The sequence below is a fragment of the Pristiophorus japonicus genome, chromosome 13 (genome assembly GCF_044704955.1).
Source record: "Pristiophorus japonicus isolate sPriJap1 chromosome 13, sPriJap1.hap1, whole genome shotgun sequence".
In the NCBI taxonomy this organism is placed as follows: Eukaryota; Metazoa; Chordata; class Chondrichthyes; family Pristiophoridae; genus Pristiophorus; species Pristiophorus japonicus.
In genome coordinates this window covers 156,020,174-156,040,732 of record NC_091989.1, presented here as the reverse complement: position 1 = coordinate 156,040,732, position 20,559 = coordinate 156,020,174, and the positions used below count along the sequence as shown (strand labels likewise).

Below are 20,559 nucleotides of genomic sequence, written 5' to 3'. Positions count from 1 at the left end.
ACATAGCAATTTACCTGGCTGTCCTCAGACTGTGAAAAATTGTTGCTCATCTCTGGCCGCTTCATATTACTTTCAGTTTCACCTTTACTTATAGCGGTCACCAACCTACTGGTGGGTAAAAGATGATCTTCTGATTCTTTAGGGAGTAAGTCATCTTCTGAATATTGTGTTGCACCATCACAATTCTCTTTAAAAAAAGGAGAGAGAAATCAAAAACTGGTATGATGCACGGACAATATTTTTTGCAAGATATTGGAAAAATTTTCACTTACATTGTAATTACATTGTTGAATTTTTTTTTAAGTTCAAATCCAATACAAGAATAAAAATATGAAAGCAAATGGTCATGTTTTTATTCTCTCATCCCCCTGTCCCCAGTTTATGACCGTGATGTGTCTCGCCTAAGCTTGTAGTGCCGACGTAACATGAATTCCCTTTGTGTCTATTAAGGTCTGGATTTTGTTTGCCGCTCTTGACCAGAGGCCATTACATCCATCTCATTCTCTCCGCCTCCCTTGCATCACCAGGCCATACTACCTTTCATTCCTCCCTACCGTAACCCATCCATATTCCTCTGCCTTCCTACTCTCCTGCCGCTGTCCCAAGCTTGATTTCCCCTTGAATAAACCCATGGCTATCCTCTGTACTTCTTGTAGCATCTCTGAAGGGCCCGTTAAGGCACCCTTAGCAATCCTAACTGCCTCATCCTCCTCTCTCGCTGACCATCTCCCCCTCCCCCATTGCACCCACTATGGCTGACCTCAAACTTTTACCCATTCTGCTCACCCCACCAATAGCCACCCCATTCACCTCTGCCTGCAGATCAATCACTGCCCCTTCTCCACATTCACCTCTTTCACCAAGTTTGTGGCCATCTCTCCCTATAGCTCCTCCTTTGGCTCAGCACGCCTCTGCAAACACCACATGACATTGGTCTGCATTAAAGGAGCTACATAAATGCAAGTTATTGTTAATTTCTATACAAGCTGTCATCTCTCCCCCTCCCCCCAAAGACACTGTGGATATAGTTTCCCCAATAATTCAGTGGGTAAATACATTGCCTGTAATAACAGTGAGCTATGCAGGCTAGGAAGATTCATAGTTCATTCCCTGTTTATTGGCTTATGCTGGGATAGCAGATATCAACCAGAGCACTACAACTGGCCTTTGTACCTAAGCTAGGGAAGGATGAAAAACAGCCTGGAATTCTGCTTCCAATGCCTATCTGGGGCTTTACTGGGAGGTCCATTTATGCGTGGACATCGGGTGAAGCCTGCCTATCTGTTTAGGCTAATGAGTAAAATGGCCACTTGTGCAGAATACTGGATTTCTGCCAACACTCATATTCCACTAATTACTATTTGGGGGTTGATAAAGAATGAAGAGATGAGAAGGGAGGTGGAGAGAGAATATAGGAGGAAATGATTAATACTGAAGGGACATATAAAATACCACATTTGGTGTAAATTAAGCTCAGACTACCTCAGCTCTCAGTAAGGAAGCGGAGAGAAACTTCAATTTATATAGTGCCGTCCACATCCTCAGGATGTTTGAAAGCACTTCACAGCCAATTCAATACTTTTGAAATGTAGTCACTGTTGTAATGCCAACAAACATAGCAGCCAATTTGTGCTCAGATATGGTTCCATGAAGAGGTGGTGTTGGTTGAGGAATAAAGCGTTGGCCAGGACACATACTTAGAGGCAAGAACACTATTACTGAAGCTAGTATTACCGCTTAGCTGCAAGATTTTGCATCATCCTGCCGTGTCAGCTCTCAGCATGTGTGGCTACAGCATCTTCGGAAGATATTCCAATCTAGATGGATGATGTTTAGCCTCTGCCTTGACCAAGAAAATATCAAGCAATCTGGGACCTAATTCACCATATCCACTCCTCAAAATATCCAAACCACCTTAGGAGAAGAATGCAGACCAACAGTGGCCCACCAACAGATAGGCAAGGACAGCAAGCCAACCAAAATAACTATTAGCAGGCAGGACCCCACACTTCAACAAAACTGTACCCACAGACCAAAGCTAAACTGCTTCAATCCTTAAACTCACACTCGGGCAAACCATGCCAAGCTACCTTAAATGGAACAATGTACAAGCACACTATAATCAAAATGTACAGTGAATTCATAAAATATATATTTAATGTAAAATGTGTAAGTGTGTATAAACCCTTAAATTCAATAAAAATTGTGAGGCGAAAGATGAAACATTTTTGTTTAACATCTAACTTAAGATAACCATAATTTTTATACAATGATAAAATATATTAAAACCCTTTGATAAGTGCAATCCAAAATAAAAGTAAAATACGATTTGAAAGTGTTGTAAGCTCAGACAGAATCAATACTCCAAAACCTAAACAGTTTTATGCTGACATTTTGTTCCGATACAAGGAACCAAGGTGCATTTATAGAATCAATGCAGTTCTGGAATAAATGAGTTCAAAAATGTATTAAATTATATACAAGACTTTAGTTCATGTAGTAAAAATTTCAATACAGCAGCCCATCACTTCCCAATTAATTTGATCTAAAGCTCATATAGTTAATGGCAAAAACTGTTTCTATAGTCTATTAGAAAATCCTTATGTATACCAGATACATGCGAGTAAATTACAACACTAATTGAAATGTAGGTGGAGGGGCGTGTCAGACATCATAAAAAGAAAACTAAACTCAAGCAGTTTGCAATTGCCAAATGAAGCTATAGGTAGAATTGTAGCCTTTAACTTAATCCCAGATACTTTTTTTTTTAAAAAGGCTCCTGCCAGTTCGTGCAATGAACGCCGATTCACTGAATTCCTTCAAGCAAGAGCTGGACCCATTTCTGGCTGGGGCAGAGATGACCTCATACAAAAAGATAAGTACTGCATAGAATTATCAGGGCCAGAGTGAGTTCTGAAATAGTTTCAATCGCCTGGAGGTGGGGAGAGAAAAAAAAGAGGAATTTCCCAGCTATTTTCCCCCAAATTGGTCTGGATTTTTAAATCTGTTTTTTTTCAATGTTCCTTGGAGATCACATGGATTTGGGTAGCATACAGTGTATATATTGTGATATATAAGGTATCACAATTGTGTGGGACAGGCTAGATGGACCAGAGGGTCTTATCCTCTCGGACATAGTTTGTAAATACAATATATTTTTTCGAAACAATGTTATTCCTCACTGCTACATGCTGGGTCCTCCTAGTGAGCAAGGTTAAGTCACTTTGAGAAGAGCACATATTACGGGCCTGAAATCATACAGAATCAATTAATCCAGTACTATTACAAAGTTCCCCTGTGACGGTTCATATACTTTGATAATCACAATATCTATTATTTTTTGATAGAAAGTAGTAGTTATGTTTTACCCTTTATGAACTGCATTTCTTCAAAGTCAGAACGGGGTAACAATCTGTTTAGTCAGAATACAGTTGATTCAGTGATTTTCTATGGTACTGGATCTATTTAACAGTATGCAAGCTTTGAAAACTAAATCGCAAAAATTTTACTTGCGTGCACCATTTTGTATAAACACACATCGAAAGCATAAAACCACATGTATTTCAATGATAATGTAAAACATAGCCATAAAAGCATCAAGAATACACAAGTCAAATTAGTCAATGGTCTCAGCCTGCAGAAAATACCCTGAAAGGACTACTGGTAGGATCATCTGGGAACCCTAGGACCCATTATTTCTGCATTTAAAAAATAAACTTACCACTTATGTCAACAAAGTCCTCTTCATGGTTTCCATGGCCACTAATGGACTCTGTCATATCAACTTCAGCTTTATCTGTGTGCACACACTCCTCCATCCCTACAGAATGCTGCACCACTGTACAAACACAGAACACTTCTCAATTTATGGTATCTTCTGAAGAACTGTTGCATTTTTGATGGTGTATTCTAAACTGTTGAGGTAAATAATTAGGCAATATTCCCCTCAAGTATAAAAGTGAGAAACTCCAAACAATCAGATCACAAAATGGCTGCTCTGTACCAATCCATAATTTTCACAGCACCACCTGTGGTAGAAAACAGAGAGAAAAAAAAAATCTATGGCAAGCACATGTTTTTATTTTTTGTCAAACTGAAGCATAAATATTCTAAGTCACACTTCTACAAATAAAAATATTTCCGTTATAAAAGTTATCTATATAGGATACACAAATTATCAAACAAGAAAACTGCTAGCCAGACAAAAGCTTTCCCTACTTTGGATTAATTTGACTAATGATGCAAATCATGTCATACCAGACACCCACTATGAAACTTTGGCGACCAATTTTAACAGTGTTATACCCAGAGCTGTCGACACTAGACAAATGATGGATGCAAGATTTTCAGTCACAGACTATACATCTGAGGCATTCATTCTCCCCCAAAACAGTTAGTAATGCATGGTCACTTGAGTTGCAAAGAAATGGACAAGTGGCCTCAAGATGGTCATTTTGCATCACACGTATTTCCTCTTCACAACCTACCAACTAGGTTTGGATTTGTTATTATTTTTTCTTGGTTTCATTGAACCATAGGCGAGACTCTCTCAGCACTTGGTGCCGACAGATTCTGGGGTTCCCTTTCACTTCCATTACACTCTTTTGCTGACTTGTCAGAGAAAAGCCATGCAGGCACACAGAAAATCACGGTCCTCAGGCAGGAGGGTATAAGTTCGCAATCACATGAGATTCCTGAACTTAGGCTTATTTAGACTCCTGCTGAAAATTCCCGTAACAATGTTGTATTAAACTTAATTTAATGCTTGAACGCTCGATGGCTGGGAATGAGCATACCACTTTGTATGGTGGTACAGAAGCAAAGACCAGGAAAGGTACAAGTTCAAAACCTAGCTAGTTAAGACACCTTTATATTAGAAAAGAAGTGGTACTTTTGCTGTTGACACCATTCTCCAAAATAAAAGAATATGACCTCACCATTTTGATGACACTGGAGACCAACATTTTCATGAGCTGCTGGCAGATAATGCACCTCTCTACATACATTCTAAACATGCAGCCAGTTCTATTGCAAGCATCATTACACATGCGAACGCATGCTCCACACAGCGTGTGCATTTCCAGTTATGAAAATCAGACATGTGCAAAAAGTGGGTCTACCTTTACAAGCTAGCCTCCAATGGGCACACAGTCAGAAGATAAACAGGGGAGAATAGCTTACATAGAAACATAGAAAATAGATGCAGGAGTAGGCCATTCAGCCCTTCAAGCCTGCACCACCATTCAATAAGATCATGGCTGATCATTCACCTCAGTACCCCTTTCCTGCTTTCTCTCCATACCCCTTGATCCCTTTAGCTGTAAGGGCCATAATCTAACTCCCTCTTGAATATATCCAATGAACTGGCATCAACGACTCTCTGCGGTAGGGAATTCCACAGGTTAACAACTCTGAGTGAAGAAGTTTCTCCTCATCTCAGTCCTAAAGGGCTTACCCCTTCTCCTTAGGTTCTGGACTTCCCCAACATCGGGAACATTCTTCCTGCATCTAACCTGTCCAGTCCCATCAGAATTTTCTATGTTTCTATGAGATTCCCTCTCATCCTTCTAAATTCCAGTGAATACAGGCCCAGTCGATCCAGTCTCTCCTCATATGTCAGTCCTGCCATCCTGGGAATCAGTCTGGTGAACCTTTGCTGCACTCCCTCAATAGCAAGAATGTCCTTCCTCAGATTAGGAAACCAAAACTGAACACAATGTTCCAGGTGAGGCCTCACCAAGGCCCGATACAACTGCAGTAAGATCTCCCTGCTCCTATACTCAAATCCCCTAGCTATGAAGGCCAACATACCATTTGCCTTCTTCACCGCCTGCTGTACCTGCATGCCAACTTTCAATGACTGATGTACCATGACACCCAAGTCTCTCTGCACCTCCCCTTTTCCTAATCTGCCGCCATTCAGATAATATTCTGCCTTCCTGTTTTTGTCCCCAAAGTGGATAACCTCACATTTATCCACATTATACTGCATCTGCCATGCATTTGCCCACTCACCTAACCTGTCCAAGTCGCCCTGCAGCCTCTTAGCATCCTCCTCACAGCTCACACCGCCACCCAGCTTAGTGTCATCTGCAAACTTGGAGATATTACACTCAATTCCTTCATCTAAATCATTAATGTATATTGTAAATAGCTAGGGTCCCAGCACTGAGCCCTGCAGCACCCCACTGGTCACTGCCTGGCATTCTGAAAAGGCCCCGTTTATCCCAACTCTCTGCTTCCTGTCAGCCAACTAGTTCGCTATCCACTTCAGTAAATTACCCCCAATACCATGTGCTTTAATTTTGCACACCAATCTCTTGTGGGACATTGTCAAAAGCCTTTTGAAAGTCCAAATACACCATATCCACTGATTCTCCCTTGTCCACTCTGCTAGTTACATCCTCAAAAAATTCCAGAAGATTTGTCAGGCATGATTTCCCCTTCATAAATCCATGCCGACTTGGACCGATCCTGTCACTGCTTTCCAAATGCGCTGCTATTTCATCTTTAATAATGGATTCCAACAGTTTCCCCACTACTGATGTCAGGCTAACCGATCTATAATTACCCGTTTTCTCTCTCTCCCTCCTTTTTTAAAAAGTGATGTTACATTAGCTACCCTCCAGACCATAGGAACTGATCCATAGTCGATAGACTGTTGGAAAATAATCACCAATGCATCCACTATTTCTAGGGCCACTTCCTTAAGTACTCTGGGATGCAGACTATCAAGCCCCGGGGATTTAACAGCCTGCAATCCCATCAATTTCCCCAACACAATTTCCCGCCTAATAAGGATTTCCTTCAGTTCCTCCTTCTCACTAGACCCTCGGTCCCCTAGTATTATAGAAGTCGCGAGTCTCTAATCAACTATCTGTCCAATATCCCAACTAATTTTAAAGTCCTCTTTCTTGGGCAGTATTGATGGCACAACAAATGGCCTTAAAATTGTATGGGAATAAAATAATCAAATTGGTCAGTTTCCACTCCCACAATCCAGCAACCCCACTAGAAGTATGCATGTGGATCTCAGGCAAGGATAGGATTGTGCTCATCTGGGACAGGCCCCCTTTACTACTTGGTTAAATATGTCACATCTTATCCGAGCTTACACACAAAATTGCCAGTATCTACAAAAACAACAGGACAATCCTTCAGATAAAGGGATAAAAAGGAGAAAATTGAATGAAAATAAAGTGGAGCACTATTCTCATTATGTATTGCAGAAATATTCTGCAAAATGGATTAAAAAGTCAGTTTAAACCTTTAATGAGAAATTCAAAATGCAGTCCTGTTAGTCTGTCGAACTCTTGCCTTGCAGTAAATTATCATTTCAATTGTGCCAACAGCAGAATAATGATGTTTCAAAGGCAGCTTAATTTTGTCATGTGTAATTATCAGCTATTCTTCACTTCCTGGTACAGGAGGGTATAGTATTATCCAGCTACTCAATACTTCAATATTAAGTTCTATACTACATGTACACAAAGTTTGTTCTTAAAGTTGACCTGTAAAATCTAGGTTTTCGGCATATGTACAAATTTAAACCAAAAATAGAAAGCAATACACAATTAGATCATGTATGGGAGAGGAAGTATAAACTAGAGTACTTTCTAGTTTTAATATAATTTCTCCCATTGGAGATACTGACTTCAAAACAAAATTTTGCTTAAATTATGAAAATTTTAACCAGATTTTATTGGAAATTGGTCATTATAATTACACTTTAATGTAAACTGATGAATCGGCACATACTGCTGCAGTGTAATGTACAGGGTACTTCATATCAGAATAAACACAGATTGTCCCTTAATCCCTTAGCAAGACTGTGAACCCTTCCCATCCCCCATCAGGCAAGATGTGTGCATGTCTGGTGAGCTGGTAGATGCGATCAGTCTGTCTGGATGCTGCCATGTCTGTCTCACAGCACAGCTGAAGAATCACACACCCATTGAGGCTATAACAGAAATGCTTTGTTCCATCATCTGAGAACACGATCAAACAAGCTGGAGTAGTACTATTTAGTAGTGATGTCTGCCTAGACAAGTCCCATTTACTTTAGTGACACAAAATGTTGATTCTTTATACTTAAAAATAAGTTCCTTACCTTTTCTTGAATTACATTTCATATCCTCTAATTTTCTCTGCTATTTCTATCTCCATTATTGCTCATCCAAAACCCTCTCAATCCTATTTTTTCATCTTTTCATTATCAGAGTTTCTAGCTTTATCACTCTTTCCATTGTCTCCACAGAATCTGTGCTGTATCCTTCTCTATACCCCCAGCTCTTCCATCCTCCAGAATTCTGCTATCGAGATATTGCAACAGCTGCTGCCTTTTAACCAACGTGTGCAGGCCCAATATTAATATTACAAGTATTATCTAAAAATTCTTTGTTGCTTTTCTCCCCATCTCACCTCTCCTGAAGACATCGTCTCCGTGCGGAGGTACATTTTGATGAGCATCTTCGGGTACCTCGCCCAATTAACAATTATGCATGTGTAAACTTCAACCGAGTGTGGTAAGCTATTGCAAGATTCCCATCCTGTCCCCACCCAATGTCACACATGCAAGCACCCAGTTCCAGCAAACGCCACTAGTTTGTAATCAGGAGCCCTACCCAATTTACTCCCTTTGTATTTCAGGAACATGGAGGTCAACTGCAGAGACCTTACTGGCATTTCAGTCTAGTAGCACACAGACTAGGGATCAAACATGGAGCCTTCTTGGTCTGTATGGCTCTGCTACTCGCTAGACAAACTCGCTGATCTAGCAAGGATAGTCAGTCTCATTCTTTTATCCTTCATCTAATGACTAAGAGCTTTAGCTTGCAAGCTTGTCACAAAGGCCATGGCATTTCCCCCAAACCCAATCTGTACAAGAGCTTCAGCCTTGAATCATTTATTTTGACTACCAGGAAAAATTCTATAAATATCTTATTTTTACTAATTTGTCTTGCAAATCAAACTTTTACATTTTCTTGTTTTCTGCATGCATTGGTCAGGTAAGTTCAGTACTCGTTTTTATTTTAAAATACCATTTTAAATTCCCCAGAAAGGTCAATCAGATCACAGTAGGCTTTAAATTCTATACATTCTGTCATACAGCATTTCCAACAGTCATGAAAAGTGCCTTCATTGCCTCCCCAAAAGGCACAAATTTGAACAATTACATAACTGTTCTCAATTGCAAAATGTATAGAGCACAGGAAAGCAATCCCACAATTGTCTGTACATCTGAGTTTGCGCTCTAATGAGCAGAATTATTCCAAGGCAGAGATGCAATTGTTATGCTCAGGAAGACACTGGTCAATCATCAGAACAATTGCTTTGTACGATACGAGTTAAAAGATCAGGCTCTTCTGACTTATTTGGCTCATGAAGGCGGCTTCAAAAACCTTTGGCACCAAAGAATATGCCTCAAAGTTCTCCAAGGAAAAGAGTATAGCACAGCCATTAACTCAGCTGCACTACAAAACAGTCCACATAGAAACATAGAAAATAGGTGCAGGAGTAGGCCATTCAGCCCTTCGAGCCTGCACCCATTCAATAAGATCATGCAACTTCAGTACCCCTTTCCTGCTTTCTCTCCATACCCCTTTAGCCGTAAGGGCCACATCTAAGTCCCTTTTGAATATATCTAACGAACTGGCCTCAACAACTTTCTGTGGTAGAGAATTCCACAGGTTCACAATTCTCTGAGTGAAGAAGTTTCTCCTCATTTCGGTCTTAAATGGCTTAACCCTTATACTTAGACTGTGATCCCTGGTTCTGGACTTCCCCAACATTGGGAACATTCTTCCTGCATCTAACCTGTCCAATCCCTTCAGAATTTTGTGTGTTTCTATGAGATCCCCTCTCATTCTTCTAAATTCCAGTGAATCTAAGCCTAGTCGATCTAGTCTATCTTTATATGTCGGTTCTGCCATCCCAGGAATCAGTCTGGTGAATCTTCGCTGCACTCCCTCAATAGCAAGAACGTCCTTCCTCAGGATTAGAAGACCAAAACTATACACAATATTCAAGGTGTGGCCTCACCAAGGCCTTGTACAATTACAGTAAGACCTCCTCGCTCCTATACTCAAATCCTCTTGCTATGAAAGCCAACATGCCTTCTTCACCACCTGCTGCAGCTGCATGCCAACTTTCAATGACTGATGTACCATGACACCCACGTCTCATTGCACCTCCCCTTTTCCTAATCTGTCACAATTCAGATAATATTCTGCCTTCCTGTTTTTGCTACCAAAATGGATAACCTCACATTTATCTACATTATAGTGCATCTGCCATGCATTTTCCCACTCACCTAACCTGTCCAAGTCACTCTGCAGCCTCTTAGCATCATCCTCACAGCTCACACCACCACCCAGCTTAGTGTCATCTGCAAACTTGGACATATTACATTCAATTCCTTCGCCCAAATCATTAATGTATATTGTAAATAGCTGGGGTCCCAGCACTGAACCTTGCGGTACCCCACGAGTCACTGCCTGCCATTCTGAAAACGACCCGTTTATTCCTACTCTTTGCTTCCTGTCTGCCAACCAGTTCTCTATCCACGTCAATACATCACCCCAATACCATGTGCTTTAATTTTGCACACTAATCTCTTGTGTGGGACCATGTCAAAAGCCTTTTGTAAGTCCAAATACACCAATTCCACCAGTTCTCCCTTGTCCACTCTACTAGTTACATCCTCAAAAAATTCCAGAAGATTTGTCAAGCATGATTTCCCTTTCATAAATCCATGCTGACTTGGAGTGATCTGCTTTCCAAATGCGCTATTACATCTTTAATAATTGATTCCAACATTTTCCCCACTACCGATGTCAGGCTAACCGGTCTATAATTCCCTGTTTTCTCTTTCCCTCCTTTTTTAAAAAGTGGGGTTACATTAGCTTCCCTCCAATCCATAGGAACTGATCCAGAGTCTATAGAATGTTGGAAAATGACCAATGCATCAATGACATCAATACCCAAGTCTGCTGACATCAGAACTTCAGACTCAATCAAGTTTCTCGCTTTAACCACAGTTTCAAATCAACACATTTAATCATTCACATGGACAGAGGTCATCAACACTCCATCACTGTGAAGGGCCACCCAAAAATGAAGGTCAGAGACCTTACATAACTAGATTTAGCTCAACACAGATCCTCTCCCAAAAAATGGACTTCATTATGGAAAATTTTGCTTTGCAATTCTTAATGTCCATTGCGACGCAGATAATTTAAACTTTGGTTTCAGATAGTATCCAAGTTAAGATTTTGTTATGCATGGCTTTGATACTGAAGTTACCTTATAATAGTTCCCACTAAAATTAAGTTAGAATTTAATAAGTTCCCATTTTCTCCAAACGCCAGGCCTGCTCTTCAGCCTCTATCAATGAATGGTGAAAACTCAACTTGTCCCATGATTTTCACTACTTCTCTGTGGAGAACTGTCTCATCTCCAGGACCTTTCCTGGGGGTACCCTCCTCCTTCCCAGAGAAACTGTCTTCTGTTAATGCAATAATTTTTGTTTCGGAAATAGTTAATGGAAAACTTTGGGACATCAGTTTTATCCTACTCAAATGCAGGACTCTAGGATTATGAGGTCACCAGAACCTTGCCCTCAGGTGATAATCACTCCAGGGCCCCATCGTTCTGTATATAATTTAGGCAGGTCGGTGATATGGCCCTTTGTTGTATACTGTACGCAAAATATTATGATGTAGGTTCAAGCCTGAAATTCTTCATTTTTTTTAAAAATCATGACAACTGGGCACTGAGCAATTAAGTACTTGCATTCCTCATATCTAAAATATTTCAACACTTATGTTCGATACAATAATACAATAAGCCTACTATCTGTCAAATTTCTGGATAATACAATTGTACTTTCAACAGCGTAAGGTATGTTATTGTCCATGGATTAAAATAATACATGTCTGCACTATTGAAAGGCTTTGATATGTTCATTTCAGTAAATGACATTAATTGCAATACATGGGCTGGAGGTACTGTCACCAATGCCTCTGTATTAGGCGATAGGAAATAAACCATAAACACAAGGATATCACAACATGTATTTATATAGCACCTTTAATGTAGTAAAACATCCCAAGGTGTTAAACAAAATTTGACACGGAGCCACAAAAGGAGATAATCTATAAATCTGAACTGAACAACTCCTGCTAATGGCTGAAATGCAGACATTAGAAAAAAATAAAGCAGGCTGAGAACTTTTTCTTTCACAAATCTAAGTTGGAGGATGGTGAGACTGCATACAGTTTTGGTCTCCATATTTAAGGATATACTTGCATTGGAGGCTGTTCAGAGAAGGTTCACTAGGTTGATTCTAGAGATGAGAGGGTTGACTTATGAAGATAAGTTGAGCCTAAACACATTGGAGTTCAGAAGAATGCGAGGTGATCTTATTGAAACTTGTAAGATAATGAGGGGACTCGACAAGGTGGATGCAGAGAGGATATTTCCACTCACAGGGGAAACTAAAAGTAGGGAACATAGTCTCAGAAAAATGGGCCGTCCAGTTAAAACGGAGTTGAGGAGGAATTTCTTTTCTGAGAGTTGTAAATCTATGGAGTTCTCTGCCCCAGAGAGCAGTGGAGGCTGGGTCATCGAACATATTTAAGGCGGAGATAGACAGATTTTTGAGCGATAAGGGAATAAAGGGTTATGGGGAGCAGGCAATGAAGTGGAGCCGAGTCCATGATCAGATCAGCCATGATCTTATTGAATGGCGAGCAAGCTCGAGGGGTCAAATGGCCTACTCCTGCTCCTATTTCTTATGTTCTTATGAGACTAGAAGGAAGATTGACATAACAAGCAGTTACAGGATAGAAATATAGATGCCCAAACCAAAAAAAAAAATTAGAAAACTACTGCACCTATTTCAGCATCTAGGATCAAGGTCCAAGGAGGTATGTGCATCTCGAAATTCAGTTTCTGTAACATTAACTGTAGGCTTTAAAAAAAAAAGTCGAACGTTTCCCCATGCAAGGTTAATTTTAAAATTGAAGATTTTATTTACATGACCATAAATACTTTCTATAATTATATATCAGAAGCAAAACACTATCCTGTCCACATTTTCTATAAAGCATCAGTGTAAAGTCATGTTTCCATTCTGACTCATCCAGTTATTTCTGTACATACAAGCTAAATATTCCAACCAACATGTTATAGCTAAAATTATAAGCTTTTGATGTTTGGAAATGATATGTCTACACTAGACGAGCTTGGTTAAAAAAGGGTCTAGCTACCTTTTTAAAATGACATACCTTTCATTTTATATAAATCACAATGGTTGGTTATCAACAACCTGCATTTATGTAGCACCTTTAACACACAGAAAAACATCCCAAAGCACTAATCAAACCTAATTTTGCTCCCAAGTAGAGAAACATTACTACAAAAAGGTCAGCGTCACTCAGTTGACAGCATTCGCCTCAGAGTCAGAAGGTTGTGAATTCAAGGCCCACTCCGGGACTGATAGGAGGGAGTGCGGCATTTTGGAGGGGTGTCTTTCAGATGAGTTTAATCTACAGTCCTGCCTGCCTGTTCCAGTAGATGTTAAAGATCATTTATCACTATTTAAAAAGAGGAGTGGGGAGCTATCCTCATATCTTAACTAACATCCCTTCCGCAATAAAAAAAGATCATTAATTTCATTGGTTTGTGGGGTGTTGCTCTGTGCAAAATTACTTTACTTTGTTTGTGAAACTTAAGTCATTGGATTTTGAAGTAGTTCACTTTGTGATATGCTTTGAGACCTTTTTCTGAGAGACTTTATTTTCTAATTGCAAGTGTTTCTTTTCCATTGACCTTTATAGAAGAGAAAATGGTCAGATAACTTCCAACAGACGTGTTTTCAATATGCATCAAGACTTCCTCTCCCTCATAAATCTGCTTAGAAAAGAGACAAAACTATTCCAATGCCGTTGTTCAAACAGCATACTATTACAGATACTGACCCATGGAATAAATAATAATATTATTATAGCATATCATCATCATCATCATCATCATAGGCAGTCCCTTGGAATCGAGGAAGACTTGCTTCCACTCTTAAATGAGTTCTTAGGTGGCTGAACAGTCCAATACAAGAACCACAGTCCCTATCACAGGTGGGACAGATAGTCGTTGACGGAAAGGGTGGGTGGGACAGGTTTGCCACACGTTCTTTTCGCTGCCTGCGCTTGATTTCTGCATGCTCTCGGCTGGAGGTGCTCAGCGCCCTCTCGGATACACAGCATATTACTAGAGTACTGTGTATTACTAGAGTGTTGCAGAATTTTCAGTCTCATAAAAGCATTTCTCCAGGGTCACCAGGATATATCAAAGAACCAACTGATCAGTATCAAACAAATGCCTGGCCACACCTTGTTTGAGCCCACTATTACCTTGGCAACCATCTGGAATTAATTTATTGATCAATCAATTTAGGGTTTGCACAAAATACTTGCAACATAAAATGAAATTTAGAACATTCCAATTTTACGATAGCAGTTTATCAGTTTACAGCAAGTCATGATTGGACTCCATTGCCACAGACAAATGAACAGATAATACATGCATTCACAATTGTAAAGATGCAAGTATTCATTGCATTAAATAGAACCACATCATCTATAATCAATAGAAATAAAGCAACATTTGCCATTTAGTCACACAAAGCAAACAAACGTAATTAAAAAAAGGAGTACACTTAATCTTAATCATAGGGAGGATGAAAGTTTGAAAAAAGCTCTAAACTTATATTTTCAGATGCTCGTAATTCAACTGAAATGTTTTGGTTGCCAGGTTGAAACCTTTACGAGCTATCCGAATCAGATTTTTTAAACTGTTAACAATGGTTTTAAAAATTATGTTCGTTCAAGCATACATTTTTCCCCACAAAGAACCTGATCAAAAATTGGAACTTTCTTGACAAATTAGCATTCCTTTGCTTCCTTATCTCTGGTTGAAATGTATAATCATCCCTATAGAAGGCACCTTGAGTCAAGGGCTGTGGGTTCAAACCCAATTATGGACTGGAGATCATAAACTAGGTTGACACTTCAGTACAATACTGAGGTAGTGCTGCATTGTCAGAGTCACCATCTTTCAGATACGCCATTCCATAATTTCCTCTTGTGCCACTCCGCCGTTTCCCTCACCTAAACAGTTGTACAGCTAATTATCCGTCCCATTAAAATTAATAGTGAAAACGAGTTTGCTGAATTAAAGCCATTGTGATCGCCACTACCACTTAGATTGTTGCAGAATGGCACTGGTGGGCTGAGTATACAGGAATTATAACAGGAATGCATTTAAAAGAGGCATTATAATACAGTTGCTATCTGAATTCTAAATGTTCATTAGATTGATCAAAGCAGAGCCCACATTTTTGAAGGTTTAATGTAATGCAAATGTTATTTATATTTATTTTTGCACTGCTAGATACCGTAATCAAAAAAACTAGGGCAATCCTTGAAACACTGGGAAATTGCCTTGAGGTGACGGTTTTCTGCATTGCTTCTGAAGTCGCTTTCTCATGTCAATTGGGGGTAAAGTAGAGCACTCTTAAAGTCCGTAGCATCCACAGATCAGATCCTCGTGACACAATACGAGAGTTGTTGAAGAACTGTAATTTTCCTAAAATCTTTGTTCTTATGCCAATATTTTTTCCTGTTTATATCTTTTAGTAATTTGCTGCCGGATATAAAAATAAACAAATAAATCACATCGAAGTTCCAACAGAAAACAAGCAAAGTGAATGCTTAACTATCCATTGCCTTCCGATCTTCTGCTATGCTTGCTTGTATTCTTTTGTGCTGGGTTAAATCACCATGCTAACATAAGCAGTACCCAATGGTCAGTAGCATCCCCAAAGTAAACTTGCTGGATTAGCTAAAGCCTGTGGCTGGGAATATCTGTTTCTTGCCGAGGTCTTTCCATTGCATCATGAGTATCTGGCCTTTGAGAAATCGGAAGGTTATTTTAGGATTGCCATCAGCTGCACAAGATCTACACATCAAGAGCTGCTGGCACTAGCATGGACTCCCATAACATAAAATCAGCTTTAAAGAATGCCGAAGTAGAAAGATGCCGTCAGTACAACCTTAGCCTGAGGCTTAGGAATCCAGATCTTATTTCCATCTGTCCTATTGTTTCTGTACGGTCATGATTATTATCCTGGTTTATCTTCATTTTCTTGCTACCAGTCTTAGGCCACACAAACGTTAGATACACTGTCATCAAATACAGTCAACACAAGCAACATTGCGAAAACTCCATTCCCAGATACTCTCACCAAACCTTTGCAGGAAAGCTTGGTCGCAGAGATATATTTTGAGAAGGCTTTTAAAAGATATTTGGGAAATAGAGAAGTGGAGAGGTTTGGGAAGGGGGTACATTTTGAGGCAGTTGAAGACTCTGCCACAAAGTGGGAGTCGAATTACACACAGGAGACCAGAGTCAGAGAACAAGAGGATACAGGATGTGGTACAATGTTGGAGAGGGTAGCAGTGACAGGGTAGGCAGCATTTGTAGACTAGATAAATTACAAATTTGACCCATTGGAGGAACCAGAAGACAATGCAAGTTTGCAAGGATGGACTCATTGGCGACGGGCAAATGAGACTAAGGATGAGACACAAAGTTGACGATAGAGACTATTTAGACTTAAGGGAGGGTGGAAATCGGAATGCCGACAGGGAGCATGTTGCAGAAGGAGTCTAGAGATGGTGATGAGTTTTGGTGGCAGTTGTAGCAACATAGGTGTAAAGGCAGATTATGTTGCAACGGTGAAGTCAAGTAGCCTTAATAAATAAAACCAACTGGCCAATTACAGCTCGATTTATCTATTGTTTTCCTACCTATATCCCCCAATTTTAGCTTCATGAATGCAAATGAATGAGCTGCTTTGATATATTCTTCTAAACTAGTAGACAAAGGGGTAGGGAGAGGGGTATTCCATGATTAATGCAAATATCTTCCCTCCTTCAGAAAGAGTATGTTTAAACCTCCAGTAGAGGTACCATCTGAGACAAGCCTGGTTCAGTGAAACCTATCATTTGTTAAATCATATGGACGTTACAAAACTCCTACCACATTGATAAACATCATTGGAGTTCGCTATACATTTCCTGTCTGTGCAAATAAATGTTTATAAATTTCCAACAATGACTGTTACAGACTAAACAATGTCTACTCACGTTATAATTTTAAACACACCCAGCCATTGTTTACTCTCTAATATATATTATCTGATCTCATGGACTTACTGGAGTTCATATCACTAGTGTTATTTTTTGTCCATGCAAATAAAGTTGATAAATTTCTAACCAATTATTAAAGAATAAACAATGGCTACCTCATACTATAATCTTAAACTGCTCTCTGCAATATAGATAATCCTTTGAGTTTTCCAATTAGTTACTCGAGTTCATATCTTCTATTATTGCCACTGTTACAACTAAGTTTACACATGCAGCTCCACATCACCCAACAAAATGTTTCACAAAATTAAACTAGAACAAACTTATCAGGATTTGCTGGCAGAATTTGTTTTTTTGATATAATTACTTTGTCTACAGGTCTAACATCTTTATACAATACACTATTTTGGAAGTAATCGACTAACTCAAACATATTGACGTCAATATCAAGAGGGAGTGCTGGACAGGAACTGATTAATTTTAATGGGTCTCAAGTGTTTAATTTTAGTGCATTTGTTTAATAAAACATTTATGAAAACAATGAAATTAATAGGAAACAAAATTGAATCAGTCTAGCCTTATTCTCATTTCCTTTATTCTGATACTATCTATCTTTTGTTTTCTGTTCTATTCCCTTCTCCCATCTGTCTCTGTCACTCCTTATCTATCTGGCCATCTGTCAATGTCTCTTTATCTTCTCCATTTACGAAGAAAAAAAATTGTAGCACATTAATTTAAATGTAGTATTTAAAAACACATGCACATAATACAGCAGAGTTGCACACTATACTGTGGAAAATCTACAATTTAGAGAAAATAGCATTAAAGATATGCAGATTGGTCCAGTCTCACTGATGTTTGGCTTTTCCTAAAGTGCCCTATTTTGATGCATTTTCCGGATGTGCTCTATTTTGATGCATCGTTCTAAAAATGCTAAAACGGGGTTGCAAGTATGTTTAACTGTATTTTTTCCCCACGTTAGCTGGGTCCCTACCTTGAGTGCCTTACTCGCTTTTACCTCCGCTTTCACCGTCTGCCTTTACTCTCACTCGCACGCCATTCCCACCCCCACCATCTGCCCATTGAATTGTCGTGCCTTTACCGTCCCCGACAGGGTGAGCTGGCCCTGGGCTTCCCCCTCCCCTCCTCTCCCTTTCTAGCACTGGATTGATCCTGTTGTCCAATGTTCCCCTTTCACAATTTAGCTGCGCCTCAGAATGAAAATTAAAATTAGCCCGGTGGGTAGGGAAAGTAAGAATTTTAAGGCGGCGCAGACCCCGCTCCCCGGCCATTTTCAGTGACGGGCAGAAGCGCCCACCGCGGCGGAACTTGCTTCCTGCCGACCCCCGCTCCCCGCTCCCCGCGACCGCTCCGTTACAGCGCCTCCCGGTCCCGCCAGTGGGGACTCGGTGCCGACCTCCCGGGATACTCACACTGCACTCGATACGGAGTGGACTGTTTGCGCCGAGACATCGGCCGCTCTCCCCGCTCCATCCTCTCGCTTCGCCTGTCCCAGCTGTAAGATGGCGCGGCCACGTGACCCTCCCTCCCCGCCCCCTGGTCTCCTAGTGACGTGTTCCCTCGGCAACGCTCCTCAGCAACCTTCCTGCATCCTGGAGAAGAGGTGGCGCTGCATCGTTTCATCATTCCCCTGGTACAAGGCGCATATATCACCAACGATGTCTCCGCAAGATCCTGCAAATCCTCTGGGAGGACAGACGCACCAGCATCAGTGTCCTCGCCCAGGCCAACATCTCCAGCATTGAAGCACTGACCACACTTGATCAGCTTTGCTGGGCAGGCCACTTAGTTCACATGCCAGACAGGAGACTCCCTAAGCAATTGCTCTACGCGGAGCTGCTTCATGGCAAATGAGCCAAAGGTGGGCAGCGGAAACATTACAAGGACACCCTCAAAGCCTCCCTGGTGAAGTGCGACATCACCACTGACACCTGGGAAACCCTGGCCAAAGGCCGCCCGAGGTGGAGGAAGTACATTCGGGAGGGCGTTGAGCTCCTCGAATCTCAGCGTTGCGAGCGTGAAGAGTTCAGGCGCAGGCAGCGGAAGGAGCGTGCGGCAAATCAGTGCTACCCCCCCTTCCCCTGACGAATATCTGTCCCACCTGTGACAGGGTCTATGGCTCTCGTGTTGGACTATTCAGCCACCAAAGAACTCACTTTAGGAGTGGAAGCAAGTCTTCCTCGATTTCGAGGGACTGCCTATGATGATGGTGATGATGGATATAAGGCAATCCTTCCAGCGGGGTGACTACCCCATCGTCTCTTAACCTTATATCGGTATAAGTAGCCGGCAGATGAGCTCCTGGGAGGGGTGGTCATTGAATGAAAGACCTGCATTTATTTGGTGCCTTTCACCACCCCAGGACATCCCAAAGCGCTTTGCAGCCGATGAAGAACTTTTTGAAGTGTAGTCACTGCTGCAAGGTCATTGCTGCAAATACAGCAACCAAATTACACACAAGGATCCACACACAGCAAATAACGACCAGATAACCTGTTTTAGGGGACCAAGACACTGCTCTTCTTCAAAATAGTGCTGGGGATCTTTTACTTCCACTTGAGGAGGCAGATGTGGCCCTCGGTTTAACATCTCATCTGAAAGATCGCACCTCTGACAGGGCAGCACGCCCTCAGTACTGCACTGGAGTGTCTGCCTAGATTTTCTGCACAAGTCTTTGGAATAGGACTTGAGCCCTTCTGACTCAAAGGCGAGAGAAAGACATTGAGCCAGGGCCGACACCTGGACACTTTGTATTGCTGGTTAACTACTGCAGGTGTAGTAAGTTGCAATATAAAATTTAAAGTAAGCACCCAAACTGCCTTCAATCTTTCCTGGGCAGAAAATGAATAGAGAAAAGTAAAGAACCGATGAGGATAGCGTGATTATGGATGCAGCTATAGTAACACTTTAACACTTTTTTGTGAATGCAAATTAGTTCTTGATATTTATGGGTGCAAAGGTTGTGTAGGATAATTTGGGCGACCCATAATGGTACAAATGCACTAAAACCAAGGGGTGCATGAACCCTTTGAAGAGGTGCTTTTACACTAAGTTCACATCAGCTGCACTATAACTCCAGTCCTGTGTTCAATGGTATATTTTCAATGTTATGGCAAAATAGATCTTTAGTATACACGCAGGTGACCATTGAATATATCCATTCAGTGTCCACACTTCGTAGATTTACAGTGTGGAAACAGGCTGTTCAACCCAACATGTCCATGTTCATGTTTATTCCATGAATGAGCAGTCATAGTAGTCCAATTAGCCTACCCAGTTCCCACATCCTTTTTCCTTCAATCACCTATCTGGCAGAGGTGAGCATCTC

The 20,559-nt window shown here is 40.8% G+C and overlaps 1 protein-coding gene across 3 annotated transcripts in view; it reads right to left on the bottom strand.

Moving 5' to 3' along the window:
* LOC139278924 (zinc finger protein 821-like) overlaps nt 1–18,718 on the bottom strand; it is a 41,585-nt gene extending 22,867 nt beyond the window's left edge. For 2 of the 3 annotated variants that reach the window (XR_011596383.1, XM_070898190.1), the window contains exons 1-3: nt 18,644–18,718; nt 3,722–4,028; nt 15–187 (exon numbers count right to left, since the gene is read on the bottom strand). Coding sequence is in view for 2 of the 3 variants with exons in the window: in XM_070898190.1 (XP_070754291.1) it covers nt 15–187; nt 3,722–3,818 (270 nt within the window). In the remaining variant the exon portion in view is untranslated. Of the gene's footprint in view, nt 1–14; nt 188–3,721; nt 4,029–15,454; nt 15,472–18,643 lie in introns of those variants that run through there. The other variant, XM_070898191.1, reaches the window with a different exon arrangement.
* Nucleotides 18,719–20,559: the final 1,841 nt, after the last annotated feature.